Source organism: Sphaerodactylus townsendi, linkage group LG02 (genome assembly GCF_021028975.2).
Source record: "Sphaerodactylus townsendi isolate TG3544 linkage group LG02, MPM_Stown_v2.3, whole genome shotgun sequence".
NCBI classification, from domain to species: Eukaryota; Metazoa; Chordata; class Lepidosauria; order Squamata; family Sphaerodactylidae; genus Sphaerodactylus; species Sphaerodactylus townsendi.
In genome coordinates, this window is record NC_059426.1 from 105,761,528 (window position 1) to 105,777,771 (window position 16,244).

The 16,244-nt window shown below is 43.2% G+C and overlaps 1 protein-coding gene across 1 annotated transcript in view; it reads right to left on the minus strand.

Annotated features, from left to right (window-relative positions):
• ABTB2 (ankyrin repeat and BTB domain containing 2) overlaps positions 1-16,244 on the minus strand; it is a 213,728-nt gene that overhangs the window by 18,492 nt on the left and 178,992 nt on the right. The window contains exons 4-8 of the mRNA XM_048484315.1: positions 15,177-15,329; positions 11,946-12,111; positions 9,255-9,344; positions 8,683-8,784; positions 2,516-2,612 (exon numbers count right to left, since the gene is read on the minus strand). Of these exons, the coding sequence (XP_048340272.1) occupies positions 2,516-2,612; positions 8,683-8,784; positions 9,255-9,344; positions 11,946-12,111; positions 15,177-15,329 (608 nt within the window). The remainder of the gene's footprint in view (positions 1-2,515; positions 2,613-8,682; positions 8,785-9,254; positions 9,345-11,945; positions 12,112-15,176; positions 15,330-16,244) is intronic.

The following is a 16,244-nucleotide window of genomic DNA, read 5'->3' on the forward strand; positions in this document are numbered from 1 at the left end:
ATTTATCCACATTAATTTATAAAGACTATGTTCCTTCTAAAGATGTATGCTGTTCTAAAGCAGGATGCAGGTTTGCCAAGTTCTTTTCACTGAGATAACAGGTTTCTGTATCTGGAAAGCAGCCTGCTAGGAAAGAATGTGGACGGACCAAGGAGGGTTTGGTGAACTCATTCGCACTGGCACACAGAAGGATCAACTCAAGAATTCTAGGGTTTTTGTGCCAAGTAAATGTGACTGCCTGTACTTGCTTTTGTTGTTGTTATGATACTTATCCCTCTGCCCAGCATTTCTACCCTATCTATCCAACCTGCCCCTATCTCTTTCCGGCTTTGTCATGCTTTTGATGCTCATGTCCATTATTCTGACACACTCCCTCTTCACTCTCATCCATATTCACTGCTTGATCCGCTCCCTGTCTCCTTTCTCCAGCTCTCTCTAAAGTTGTAGCTTCCTCATTGAGAAAACCATCATCTTACATGACCTCTGAAATTTGACTGCGCTCCTCTGGCACTGACAGAATATTTCTGCGTTCTGTTTTTAGGTCTTTCTTTCACATACCTTACCTTAAACAGCATATTGGTGGTACTGATATTCTGCTTTCTTAATTATGCAAGTTCTAGTCCCTGCCTCCACCTTCACCCATAGCTTCTCAACCTTTGAAGTTCATTCTTGTGACTTCCCCTGTACATCTCTAAACTACTGTCATAGATGACCCTCCCAACATACTCTTAACTATTATTTCACACTTTGATGCATAGATCACTTCTTCTCTGACAACACTCTCACCTTAGAGATACTGACTTTCATGTTGAGAGGCCCAAGTGGATCACATGTCCTTTTCTAAAACTCCATCTGATTCATTATATCCCTTCGGACGTTTTCCTGCCATCTCAAACTCAGTATTAAACTGATCTCCTCACATTTTGTCCAAAACCTTTTTTCTTTTGATACCCTCTTCATATCCACTGACTAGCCAAGCACAACAGATGTGATATATCTTTGCCTCGACTTTCTTCTTTGCCAGTTCATGCCGCTTCTTCCTTTTACTAACTTGGAAAAAAAACCTCTGGCTTTGGCTCCTTAGTGAAAATTTTGGTTCACCTCCTACCTAGATTTTTGGATCCTCCCTGGTCTCTGGCCCACCACTGTTGCACCTCTACTCTCTCATTTCTATCCAAAATTCTGCTAACAGTTCATTCACTGGTCACACTGCTCTGACCATGCAACAGACTCCTTCAATCCTTGCAATGGCTTCCTAAGTGGAAACTTCTCACTCTTATCTTTCTAAGCCCTCCAGGCCTTCCCTTCCCTACTACTCTGACTGCATGTTCTGATCCCCCCCCCCTTCATACCATCGGTATTCCTCCAGTTCTATCACTCTCAGCTCTCAAAGCATCTGCTCCCTCATAAATGCTGTCCTGTCTCTCTTGCCTATCATGCCTGAATTCTTCTCCCAATACCTATGTGATGACACAAATCTCTCCTTTTTTCAAGTCACACTCAAAACCCATCTTTTCCTTGGAACCACTGGCACAACAACTTAGTCCACATCCTCTCCAGACAAACATATTCTCCCATGTTCTCTGTCTTGGTCAACCTTCCCTTTCTTTCTTGTGTTTCTTGTGTTATATTTTTGGTTGTAAGTTCTTCAAGTCAGGATTTTACATTCTTATTCTTTATAAAGTACCACAACTATTCATGGCATCATGTGAGCAAGTACATACATAAATAACAGACATTTATTTATTTATACTTATACTCTCTCCATCCCTGGCTATAGCCATGGCTCTGGCTGAAACATATCAAAGTTTATCTCTTTTTTTCCCTTTTATGGCTAATGTGGAGGAAGAGGGATTTTTGGCAGGTTGAAAGAGCTGAGGGGAAAGTAACAGAGTGGATGTTCTGTACATGCAGTGGATGCTCATAAAGTCCCTATGTTATACTCTGTTAGTATAACAGGGAGTTTATGAGCATCCACTGCATGTACAAGGCAACATAGGCTCTAGATACATATTTCTGTATGCTGATACACCTGATTTCCATAATCCCTTCCTCTCAATACAGGATAAAAGAATCACAGAAATCAGGAAGTTTCGCATACATCTATGACAGACATTATCTTAAATAACCAGGGTAGGCTGCACAGGCAGTTCAAATTTGGTTTTTTTCCCTTCTTGCAGATATTTAAGCCTGGGTATGAACAGAGGTATGAATCAAAGGGCAAGGGACAAAGTGCTCTTGGCCCATGGCTCACAGTTTGGGGCCTATAATAGCCAGTCCACTGTATTAGGGTCCATCCAGGATATGTTTGTTTTCTTTGTGAAAAGATAATGGGGAAAAAACAGACATATTTGACAGCTGTTCTTTCCCACTCGGTGTGCTCTGACACCTTGAAATCAGGCTGCACACAGAGGCAATGAACTGTAACACACGGGGCCTGCTCTCTGCTGCCAAAGAAATTCCTGTCTTTTTACAGTTTCTGGGGAGTGAAAATGTAATGCTTGTTCAGTCTTGCCTGCTGCCGAAGCCAGTTGAAGTGGGGTCTCAGTGTAGTTGTCCTCTCCATTGTTCACAGCAGAGCCCTCAACGTGGGCTCCTGCATCCAGCAGCAACTGCAAAAATAACAGCAACAACAAACACATCAAAGGCCGTTTCTGCATGGCACAATTATGCCAGGTTACAATTGGTTTCTTACAATCTGGGTCTATTTTATCTCGGTTTCTCCCTTCGCATGGCTGCCTGTTTCTGTGAAGGAATCAAGTGAAGACCGGGAGGAAATACTCCAGTTTGTTTTGCACGAGCCCAGGTCTTCTGCATTTACACTGCAAGCATGGGCAAACAACCCCAGTGTCCCACATTCTGATTGGCTGTTGTTTTTGTGCAGCCCCCTCCTTTTTCCAGTTCTGGATAGAGCCTGGCGCAAGCATCAACATGGCAAGAGGCAGAAAAAAAACAATGGGGCACAGCATCACATCACATTCCCACTCACATTCTCATATTTTTGTGGAAAATGAGAGACACCCCCCTCCCTCGGTGACATGCCCACTAACATTCGGCACAAAGTGCACATTTCCCTAGCTATGAGCTCTGAGCAACCAGTACATGTACAGAAAAGGAAATGGGGACATTTTGGGATTCTACTCCTGATTAACCCAGGCGCCAAGGCACCTGGTTGATGTCATGAGCAGAAAACGTGCTTGGGGAAACGTTTTGGGAAGGGCAGGCTGCAACAGTTGGCGGCTCAGCAGAATTGAAAACTGACATGACGTGAGGTAGGGAGATCAGGGCAGCGGGTGGCGAGGCAGGGAGATCAGGCAGCTGGGTGGGAAAAATAAACTGGTTCTGCTCCCGTGGTGTTTGCATGGTAGAGGGTTCACCAAGGGATTTTTGAAAAGAACTGCCAAATTGGTGATTTTTGAACATGCCGGGATGAGGGAAATATCATGGGACAAACCTGCTTTAGGATTTGGAACCATGAGAACTTCTTGGCCAAACCAAGATGTTTCCCTTGCTCAGCCTGGGATATTTGGCCATAATGGAGCAACAGACAAGAACTGATCTGTTCTGGTGATGTCAGATTCATAGCAAAAACCCCTCCCATTTTTAACTTTTTTTCTTTTGTCTGCCCTGTTTACTACCACATCTGAAACATTTTTTCTGCAACAGTTCTTTTTTCTCTCAAATTCCTCCTCCAAAGCCAACTTTCTGGTGATGCTTTTCACTTAACACCCTTACCACCACCTCCAACTGTAACCAGTATGTGCATTTTGCTGTCTTCCCCAACTCTCTCTCCCTTAGCTTCCCTTCACTATTGAATTGGGATCAAAGCTCCTTTGGAGCAGAAATCTGGTGTTATTGGTTGGTCATGAAACTCTGCAGATTGATGTCACAGAGTATAGAAAATAGATTAATAATAATGGAACTTATGGCCTGGTCCCATCTAGATTTCTGGAGGTTTGAGGGGAGGCAATTTTTCTTGATTTGCTTTTCTGAGGGAGATAGCTGATTCTCTACCTAAGGTATTCATGGTGGTGCCCTGTCTCCCAGAAGTAACATTGTGGGGCATTTTGGGCTTCCGTAGGAGGTGGGGGACTGGCAAATCTTGTGGAAATCTAGGCAGGCTCCAATCCTATGCTTCTACTCTGAAACATATTTCCAAGCCACTAAAATACAGATACAATACACCTAATTGCTCCCATCCTGGGAGAAGGACAGAGGCAAGTATCACTCAGAATTAGGGGTGTCATGGGCACACATTTATTGCAGCTTTCCCCAGGTATATCTTGAAGCATGCAATAATTTGGGTGGAAAACGAAGTACACTCTCTTTAAAAGGAATGTTTTGCTTTGTACTTCTAATTGATTGTTCATCATGCTACCTTGTGCAATTGCTGGACTCTGAGGTTGTATGTCCACAGATCTGCCTACTATACAGTGGTTTAACATCAGAATTGATTGTGTGATTAATTCCCATATGTTGCTGGACATGTGCGGAGACTGTAGTTCTCAAATATTAAATGTTTATGTCTGAATGACAGAGAGTGAGTAAACATTAATTGCAGTTAGCATAAATATCACTTAGAGAGATCAAGATTCAATTCCTTTTAAGGGGTTGTGTTGACAGAATTCTCAGCTGTGTCTCTGGGGCAAAATGTATTTATTATCTCAAATGTAAATTAAGCGTGCCTAACCTTTCCGTTCTAAAGAGTGCACTGGCAAGAGGCCAAGCCTTTGAAGGAAGAATATAATTTGCATGGGGCTTTGCATATTTGTATAATGCAATATTGAATGCACACAATCTACAATTGCTTGCTTCTTATGTGAACAGAAGCAGCTTATTTCTTCACCCCACACTGATAAGTTGCTGTTATTCTTTGACTTCCTGTTGATACTAAAGGGGAAAGATTGTTGTATTTCAAGAGCCTAGACTGAAACAATGAGTCCTAATTCTATGTAAAGGGGAAAGATTGTTGTATTTCAAGAGCCTAGACTGAAACAATGAGTCCTAATTCTATATAACCTTTGACCACAACAGAGAGTATCATCTAAGAACATTGCCTGAGTAAGACGGCATGATGTATTTGGGGAATTCAGCAGCAGCTTACTCAGGTTTTGTATAGATAAAAACCATTTCAATAATGTGCAATCATTATTTTTTGGGGGGGGGGTTGAATATGTAGACACATCATTCTATATTTACTGAGCTTACAGAAACTGGTTCACCAAGTAACCAGTTCATGCTTCTTCATTATCTTGAAAAAGATAAAAAAGGAATATGAAAACTGACATAAATGTATCATATTTCATTATCTATTGCGACTGAGACAGCAGTCCTGTATAAACTTACTTCCAACTAAGCATCCTTAGGATAACACTGTAAACACTTATTTATTATTCTGGGAAGAGAAAAGATAATCTTGTACACTAACTGAAATTAATCTCCATAACTATTAATACAAGAAATACCACATTCATCCTCAGATCTCAGCCTTGTGAGGCATCTGGGTGTTCTGTGTGGTATGATATTTAATCAATTATTTGCTTTTGGGGGAGGGGTATTTTTAGTGGGGAATCTTTGCTTTTTCTTCCTAGAAGACTAAGTGCAATCTGACACCAATACCATTTTAAATCTGCACACATGTTCAAATTTTCACACAAGAAGATTACTAGACAAGGTCTTAAGATGTTCTAAGACATCTCTCTTTTTTTTCTTCCTCCCTCTCTACAAACATCTCACCTGATGAAGAGTTCTGAAAAATTCAAAACTTGCAAACTGTTCTGTGATTGTTTGGTTGATCCTAAAGAAGATATCACCTGGTTTTTGCTTTGAGATTACCTGACAGTAAGGCTCATTCCGCATGGGCCAAAAACAGTGGTGTGAAAACGGTGTGAAAACAGTGTAAATGGGTTTAAAGCAGTATAAAAGGGTTTATACCATTTTCACACTGTTTTCCCACCACTGTTTTTGGCCCATGCGGAATGAGCCCAAGTGACTGTGAAGGTCAATTCTGACATAATAGGGAAAGAACCAGAACAGCATGAGCCCTGGAACATGACTTCTTTGTTAAAAAGAATACCTAACATGCTTTCACTAAAGTTGGCTTACAAAATATTAGATTAGAGATATTCACTAATATCAATCCTACTCCTTCTGGGTAAAGCAACTGAGAGAACAGTAGCTGACCAACTGCAGGTGTTCTTGGACAGTTCTTCTACTCTGGACCCTTTAAATCTGGCTTCAAGCTTAGCTATGAGACATAGGCAGCCCTGTGGCCTTAACTGGTGAGCTCTGTCTCTTTTTGCTCCTACTGCACTCATGCAGGCTCTGCAATCTTGTTAAAGCATTTGGAGACAGAAATATCAGGAGAAGCGCTCTGGACTCATTTAAATCATTCTTCATGGATCAGACTCAAAGGATTGCTGTCAAAAGACCAGTTATCAGTGTGGGGTTTCAGAGAACACAGTCTTATCCTCTTCTGTTAAATCTGTACATAAGCCAGATTGTAGTTTTGTGGTTGGCTGTCATCAGTGTGCTGACAACACTCAGTTTCATATCTCCTTATCCTAATCTCCTGGAGATGCAGTAGAGATCCTGAATCATTGTCTGCCCATTGTGGGTCAATGGATGAGACTGAACAACTTGAAGTGAAATCTTGACAAAACAGAAATAGTGTTGGTTGGGAAGGCAAAGATCTTGAAGAACAATGTGCTTCCTACCTTTAATAGGGTTTAGTTAACTATTGATGACAGAACTTAGCAGTTATACTGGATCCAACATTACTGCTGGAAAAAACAAGCTAATGTAGCTGCAACACCTCACACACACTTTCTACCAACTTAATTTAGCTCAGAAGATGACAGCCTACTTTCACTTGGCCATCAGAACCATGACATATGAACATCAAAACGAGATTACCATGGCACTCTACACAGTATCCCCCAGAGACTCTAGTTGGTGTAGAATGCTGCAGCTCAGTTATTATCAGGAGCTAGGTGAGGTATGCATATTTGTCCTTCTGCAGTCACTCTACTGGCTACCCATTAGTTACCAAGCTCATATACAAAGAGCTTCATAGCCATGGTCCCTCACACCTGTGGGAATATCTGAGCAGGAACATCTGCATGTACCTCCCTGCACATAAGCAAAATCAATAACTGCCTGTACATGTGCATTCTCTGTTATGGCCCCCATCCTATGGAATGGCCTGCCTGATCAGGTCAGGGATGCTCCTGCTTTCCTGGTGAAATACTTCTTTACACAGTTAATAGGGTTATATTCTTTAAAAATGATTCAGAAGATGTTCCAGTAAAGGGATAGGGACTGTTGTGTGTATGATCCTACTATGTAATATCTGCATCATTTAAAGTATCATATTAAAGCTTTGGGTTTGTTTCAGCTCTGTTCAGATAACTGCTTGTGTAATCCACCTAAAGTCTCAATGACCAAGGCAAGCTCTTAATATGATTGATTGATAGATAGATAGATAGATAGATAGATAGATAGATAGATAGATAGATTGATTGATTGATTGATTGATTGATTGATTGATTGATTCATAGATTCTAAGCACCCTCTCTCAGGGCTAAGAGATTGGGAAGCCTCTTGGTTTATTGAGGAATTGTGGATGATGAAAAAACAAGGGAGATGGCTAGAGTGACAATATAGACAGTGGAGAAAGACTCAGGATGAATCATGACAAGATACAGGGTAGATCTCATTCTGAATCCTACTCCATAGCAATGATATCAGAAAAGAAACAATATTTCTCTGCCATCACTGCATCCAGACAGTGTGACCTGTGAAACTTCTCTGGGTGGTCAGGAGTCTGTTGGGTGGTAGCCTACAGGAGGAGGTGGACTGCTCTGCAGCCTGCTGCAATCATTTTGTAAAACGATCTGTGAATAAAAATCTCTTGCATCCATTACAATTTGGACTCTACATTACTAGTGAAAATTACCAGTGGAAGGTCTCAGGGTGCCAATTTGTCCAGTTGCACAGGATATATTTAAGCTTTTCCAGTCTAAAGATGTGGAAAGAATTCATGGAAGTTTGAGATCTTCCATCTGTTCGTATGATCCTTGTCCTTCTTGGGGGCTGGTGGGGGGGGGGGGGGGCTTGTGGACTGTGAGACAGTAAATGCCTCTCCGAAAGAGGGGGTAGTTTTTTCTGCCTTGAACCAGGCAGTGGTGCACCTACTTCTAAATAAACCTACTCTTTACCCAGGAGAGTTTATTAACTACTGTCCAGTTTCAAATACACTATTCTTGACCAAGGCAACTGACTGAGGCCCCTTCCGCACATTTATTTATTTATTTATTGTTTGAACTTTTATACCGCCCCATCCCCAAAGGGCTCTGAAGTTGCCCAGTCATCATTCAGGCCCATTCCGCACATGCAGAATAACGCACTTTCAATCCACTTTCAATGCACGTTGCAGCTGTGTAGAATAGCCAAATCCACTTACAAACAAAGTGGATTGAAAGTGCCTTATCCTGCATGTGCGGAAAGGGCCTGAATGATGACTGGGCAACTTCAGTGAATGATTCCAGTCTGATTTCAGGCCTGGTCATGGGACTGAAATAGCCTCTGAGCCTACATGGCCAATCCGTCAGTTTTCTTCTCACGTTAGAGACATATGATTTCTTTTCTCCTTGTTAAATGCCTTCTCTCTCTTTTTTTTACCTGAACCACAGAGATATGTCCATGTAACACAGCAAAGGTGAGAGCAGTCCAGTGCCGACTGTCAGGGTAAACTGATGGGTATCGGGAAGAACCACCTGGAACCTGGAAATATTGAAAGATATTAGCCATTGAAATTTGCCTTTTCTTCACACTGCATATATATATGTCTCTGAGTGGCACTTCCTTAGTAAATTACAACCCCTGGGAGTGTCAGACTGACACAACTCAGAAAGCACTGCCAACACCAATCAGTATATTCATTCCCTTGGGCTTCTCTAATGCATCTACTAGTTTCCTTTAGATGTTGCTCTTTCAGAGAGGAAACATTTAGTACTTCAATCTCCACATTATCATGCCAGCGTTAATCATTATCTCATCTGCAGCAGGCCCTGAAGGTGATTTAGGCTTTATGTCTGCAGAACCTATAAAATTATTTTATAAGAGAGACAGCTCATCCTATCTCTGTCCAATCATAGACATGATCCAAACAAAGAGACATATGGTGTTTCTGAGGAATATTTATTAAGGGCTCTTGCTAGTGTGAAGTCTGAACAAAGTTAGTCTTTACTTACAGGTATATCTAGATTTGCTCCAGCATCAATTAGCATCTGAACCATGGCTTCATCTCCAGCAGCACAGGCATACATAAGTGGAGTCATACCCTTTAAAAATGAAAGTCATAGCAAGCCAGTTACAAATAAAAATCCAGTCAAATAACAAACCCCATACAATAGCTGAATATGCAAGAAAATTATATGCGCACATATCAATTTACACACTTTCTCTTTGTACTATGTACTTTGTGCCTAATCCAGCCAGTCTCTCATTGAAGTCACAGGACCTAGCTTTGGTTGTTTTGTCCAGAAGGCACCCTTCTGGAGATAAGCCACCCAAGAGGATCCCACCTTTGGAATTTTACAGTTTGGAGGTATTGAACAAGGGGAAACAGACACTAGGGTAACACCCCCCCCTCCACACACAAACACCTTCCACCCAATGATGGAAAATGTATTCTCTGAAGCATCTTTACACAGGACTACATTGGATACCAGCTTCCTCGGGATGTGTATATTATTTTCTTCTGGACCAACTACTTAGTTTTGAATTGGCTCTATTGCTCTGTTTTTCTTTACTCTGCCCCCATTATTTTAAATAAAAGTGTATTATTGCCCCTTTCTATTTCTGAAAATACAATGCCAGATTTGACCCATCTATACACAGGGTTACAGGTCACAAAAGAAGCATATATTGCTTCAGGCACACTTAAGAAAGGTTGTACCAGGTACAGTTTGTGTAACAGTTGGATCATTACCAAAATTTTTATTTGACCCTTATGTGCATGTCCTCACACATTTCCCCTATATTTCAGGACACTGAAATGAAAAAGTGGAACATCATTGATAAAGATTAGATAAACCAGGGATAACTCAATTATTAGAAGCTTATTCAGCACATGACCCTGAAATGTTAAACAGCAGATGTTCTTGGGAACCTTTTCATTGCAAGAAAAAAGAACTTGGAAGGACAAAATCAGGAGAAACAGTGCAGCTAGTAGTGTTCAACCTCACATCTGGTCAAAAGCCAGAAAGACTTTTATAATCTTTCCCTTACTGGAACATAAAATAGACTGACGAGAGCATTTTTCATTAAGGAAATCAACCACTCAGGGTAGGAGGAAGAGAGGAGTGTTAACTCCCCACTCCCCCAGCACTACACCTTTGTTCCATTTCTATGTCCCCATAGCTACTTTTTAGAATAAAATTATGCTTCTTGAATTTCATTCATGTCTCTCTAGAGTCACACATAGTTGGCTGGTTCTCAATAACATGGCCAGAAATATTATGTGAGTCTCGGGAATTGTCTGCAACTCAAAGGAGAGAAGCAAAATCCATGTGAAAAATGATTTGTCCCAATTACACCCTGGAACTATCAAGCATTCACACAACACCCAGGTGTGGGATGAATGCCCCCCCCCCCCCCGCCACCATCAGCAGTCTTTTGATTTTATGAACGTGAAGACTGATCTACAAACAGCCTAAAGAACAGAAGCCTGCAGACAGTTCTTGCAGCATTAGTGCAATTATTCCTGAATACTTGGAAAACTACCACACGTTGATACTGATTAAAGTTGGACTTCAATGAATGAAAAAATAATTTTCTTGCTGCAATAAATATACACAGAGGTTTCAATGCTTGGCCACCTACCTCCTTGAGACACAACTCAAAACATTCTGTGATTCCCGGATCACTTGCATCATTGGCCAGCATGGGCAGGTGTTTGCTTGGATCCATTCAAGCACTGGAACCTTCAGAATGATATTGAACACTGCCATTTTCTTTAGCTCTGTCTGAACCATCTGTCTAGTGGCATATCTACCTAGGGACAAGAGGTACCCCTTGTCCCCGGGCACCACTGTTCTAGTCACATGGAGGGGGGCACAAAATCAGCGCCCACATGACCAGGAAGTCCTGCTGCCTCGTTGTCTCCGAGCACCCCAACCCCCCATGTCAATGACACATCGGCAGGGTCAATGGCGCGCAAAAACAATGAGGCAGCAGGACTTCCTGCTGCCTCATTGGCTCTGAGCGCCCTCAACCTCACCCATGTTGCCATAGACATGGGCAAGGTCTAGGGTGCCCCCCTTGCTCCCCCTCCGCCAACTGAACTCCCAGCCGGCAGCCGGCAGTCCCTCCTGACCTCCCCTCTGGGCAGGCCAGAACAGGCTGAAATCCCCAGACTCCAAGACCTGCTTTTATAAGCACTGAGGCCAGGAATGGGGCTTGGGAAGCAGGAAGTTCCACCCCTTCCTGCTCCCCAAGCCCCACCCCCGGCCTCAGTGCTTGTAAAAGCAGGTGTCTAAAACCAGGGATTGCAGTCTCTTCTGGCCTGCCTGAAGGGGAGGTCAGGAGGGACTGCTGGCTGGGAGCCCAGCCGGCAGAGGGGAGGGGGGGGATAGTGGGGTATCCTAGACCTTGCCCATGTCCATGGCAACATGGGTGGGGTCGAGGGCACTTGGAGCAGGAAGTCCTGCTGCCTCATTGTCTTCCAGTGCCCTCACCCCTGCCCATGTGTCATCAACATGGGCAGGGTCGAGGGCACCCAGCAGCAGTGAGGGGGCAGAGCCTGGGGAGCCTCCGGAGACAATTTGTCTCCGGGTGCCATTTACCCCCAGTTCGCCTCTGCATTTGTCTGAACCATCTGCCTCTATGGTAGTTAATTTGCTCAGGAAAATGAAATGAATTTTTCAAAGTCCTCTACATACCTGATCATCCATTGTGTTAACCCCTTCAGGACCTAACACTTCTATAGCCTGATGGATCAAATCTGTCCTTCCACAGTTCAACATTCGAAACCCCAGGTCTTGCTGGAATTTTTCAGTGGCTGCCTTAGCATCCATTCTCCGGAAGGAACTGAAACAGCACTCAGGCCTGTTAAGGACATAACCAAAAAGATACAGCTGCATTTTTAAGAGTGTAGTACTGTTGTATTAGTTCCAGTCTTTCCTTACCATATGTCTTGATTTTCCACTTTACTAAGAGAATAATAAAATGTTATAAGAGACATGGAATTGGTATAATTTCATCTCACTTCCTACAATCTATCATAATATCTGATGCTTGATCTATACATAGAACAGCTAGTGATTAATTGCCAGAAACAAGGGGATATAGAATGGATTGTACCACTTTGGACTACTTGTTGGTGAGTGGAATCACATTTTTAATACCTGTTCATGTTAAAAAAAAATCCAGCGTATATAAATCTAGCACGGTAGAGAGTGAGCTGAGCTAAAACCTTTCTCTCTGGTGTGCTGGTGTTCTATATGTAAGGAATTTTTTACATAAGGGAGCGCCAAGCACCTAACCATGTGATGAGCAGTTTCATTTTTGCTGTATCTTTTCCATTACAATGTGCAAAGTATGCATGAGCTACCCATTAATTTTATACAGGACTGTGTGCGTGCTAATTGGGTCCTTTAAGTGAAATTAATAAGCAGGTTTCTAGAAAAGGATGTCTGTTACAATCACCCCAAATCCCATGGTCCTATGCAGATGGGTATTTGTTGTCTTTATTTGTTGTATATTCTCCTACTTTTCACTTTTGTTATTGACTGTCTCCCTGAGGACATTTGTAATGATACATGAGATCTGAGGGACACCAAAACACTAGGAGGAAGAGAGCTCTGGAGTCCCCCAGAAGTTGCTTTTATTCTGAACTTTTTATAAAAAGTCAGGAGAATTTACTTAATAAAAAGTAGCACAAGGTCTTTAAGAGATTAACATTGAAAGGGAGATTAATTACATTGGTAACTTGGAAGAAAAAGTCTTGCAGTGATTTTTGAACTATTAATTTAAGATGTGAAACATGAAGAAGAGGGAATGTTAACATTTCACCGTGTAATTTCATTTCACAATCTCAAAGTTCAATAAAAGGCATAATTAATCTTCGCAACACCTGCCCGTTTCTTTTCATGAATACTAAACCTTTTAATAGATTTACAAAACAACACACTAAAGGAGGTTTAAATGACTCATCCAAAGCCATATATGAACACCAATTTTTGACAGAAAGTTGTTAGTTAAATCCCTTCCATCATGTATATTTAGAAGTAGTAACACTGTCAAGCCAACATGTGCCTAATGAGCATATGTGATAATAACAGATATACAGTTTTTGATACATGCATACCAGTAGCATACTGGCAGAAAATGGTGTCCAGGGCAATTACTGAAATTGCACCCCCCCCCCCAAATTGTGCCCCTATCTCCGTGGGTGGGTGGGAGAGTGAGCAAGAAGGTGGGCAATCAAGGCAGTGGGCGAGTGAGCAGGTGGGCAGGCAGCCTTAGCCTCCCTGCGTCAGCTCACCAGAACCACCATCATGCGTGACTCACTCTGCTGGCAGCTTTGCCATGGAGAGGTGGCTACCAAGGTGGGCATGCTGCCTCACCAGGGGGGACCCCAGAGGGCAGAACTGAACAGAGGGTGTGCCCCCGCCAAGTGCCCAGCACATGCTGCTTGCCCTGGTTGCCTGTTTCATTTCCCCAGCAGCAAATGGCCGACATGTGTGAAGTGGGCACTCGCCCTGTGCTGGGCAGCAGGGAGATTCCTCTGGGCAGTGCACTGTCACTGCCTGCACTGCTGCCAGGAGATAAGTGCTGAGGGATGGGATGAATTTTCTGTGGGGCTGGGCCAGGATGAGCTTGGAGTTGGGGCACAGCAATCTGGTGCTGAGTTCAGCCAGCCTTGATCACAAAGCAGTGTGCCTTGGCTTCCTTCATGTTGGGCAAGAGAGTGAGCAAGCGGGCAGGCAAACAAGGCAGAGGGTGAGCAAGCGGGCAGGCAGACAGGCAAGCAAGCCTTAGGCTGCCTTCCTAACCTGGTGAAGGGGAGGGTGGGGCAGGTGGTCAAATGCACCCCCATGTGACGCAGGTGAATGACGCCTGGGGTTTGAGCCCCCTCATGGCCCCCTAGGTAAGTCATGGATGCATACATGCTGTACTTGTTCTAGGATGCCAGGATCCTTTATGACCTCCCAGTGCATGTTCAAACTGCCAAAGACTCACAGAGACACATGTAAAATAGCATGTATGATGATTGATACAAAGACTGAATGCTATTTTCTACAAGAAGGGCTTTTTGTGAAGGCACCTGGAAGTTCATGATTGAAGTGGTCTTTAAATACACAAGATGATCCTAAGGTGAGGATTTAGCACACACATCAGAATATTCTTTTCCAGGAATGCTTCTGAAATAGGCACCAAATCTATGCAGGGGCGTACCACCCAGGGGAACATATGGGGTCAAATGTCCCCAGGCGGGGCCATTTAATCATGTGGAGGGCAGAAAATCACTCCCCACACCTCTCCTCCTCACCCCCATGTCAGAGTCCAGGGGCAACCCCTGCCTCGGACTCGCCCAGCCACCCCACCTACCTGGCAACCTACCCTGAGCCGGAAGGAAAGCTGTGAGTGGAGGCAGCGAGCAAGCGAGACCAGGGAGGGCAGGAAGCCTGCAGCCGTGGTACACAGCTTAGCGCGAACGGCCCCTCAGCGGGTGGCTCAGGCATGAGCCATAAGAGCCTGGCAGCCCCAGGTGAACCAGCAGGCCTGAGGATGGCCTCACACCACACGGAATAAAATGGGAGAAGGTGGGGGAGGGTGGCCCCCCATGGTGTGTGTGTGTGTGTGTGTGTGTGTGTGTGAGAGAGAGAGAGAGAGAGAGAGAGAGAGAGAGAGAGAGAGAGAGAGAGAGAGAGAGAGAGAGAGAGAGAGAGAACTCAGTTCTTGTCCTGGGCTCCATTTTCTGTCGATACATTACTGAATCTATGTACAAGTCAGTATTCTTTCATAATTCGCTCAGTCACTCACATAACATTAAACAAAGTCTACAGTCTTCCTAAGAATGCCTTGTGGTACTTCAGTCACTGAGGTAGTGTCCTTAATTGTCTGGATCTTTGTTTGAATATTGCAAGCCTCCCCTGCCCCCCACATACTTGAGCTGTCGGGGTTCACAGTCCAGCCCTGGTAAAAGCAGCCTGGCTGTCTGCCGGATGTCATCGCTGTCCACGGTGAAACTGCGTCGGTGCTCAGCATAGGTTATAGCAACACGCATCCATTCCATAAGCGGGGGCAGCAGCATGAATGGCCTGTGGAGAGAATGGAGATCCATTATACCTCACACAAAATACATGGGCAAAAAGTATTCTGAACTTAGGAAACTTAGGATTTTCTTGCTGACTTTAATTTCATTTAACAGCAGCCACAGCAAAGAACCTGAAAGCTATGACATTAAGAACAAATGGATATGAATCTGAGTAAAAGTCTGGAATGTTTGCCTTCTTAACACAGAATAACAGGATGCACATTGTACATTTGAGATAAATTCATTCATGTGCTAGATTTATTTTTTGAAGTTTCAGGTCATCACTTAGTCAAACATTTGCTTACAGAAATTTAAAACACATACTTTGTAAAATACAACAAAATAAACCTCAAGAAAATGTTCTCCCCTCCCCTGGTATCCTCTCCTGTGAAAAGTGCATCCACCTTGGCCTCTAGAACTTAAGATGTGGCAGCAGATCATGCTCCCCCCCCCCCCCCCCCCATGCAGCTGCCTATTCCTTGCCTGTCAGCCTCTTTCAAAATGGTGACCAAGGTCTTACAATGTAGCATTGTGTGAACTCAGTCTTTTATTTTAAATATTTTAATTTCTTTTCTTTTTTTGGATTTTTATACAAATCTGGGGGTAACCAAAGACTGGAAAAATATTCCCTATTTGTACTTGGCTCTATTATCTGGTGCACTAAGCATTAATAGTACTAGTTATTATAGATGAGTTGCACAGAGAGAGAATTTGAATGGGCCACCCAAAGTCAGAAATGGAGAGCAGGTTTCGCTCTTCCCATACCCAGAATTTTACTTTTCAATACACTCTTGTAGGAAATCTATGTATACAGGAAAAATAAAGGGCTACATTTGGGATCTCCACGGCAATTGGTATTAAACTGTTTTCACAGCCACTGAAGATCAGGGTTGCTTCTATCTGCACAGCACTGTCCTGG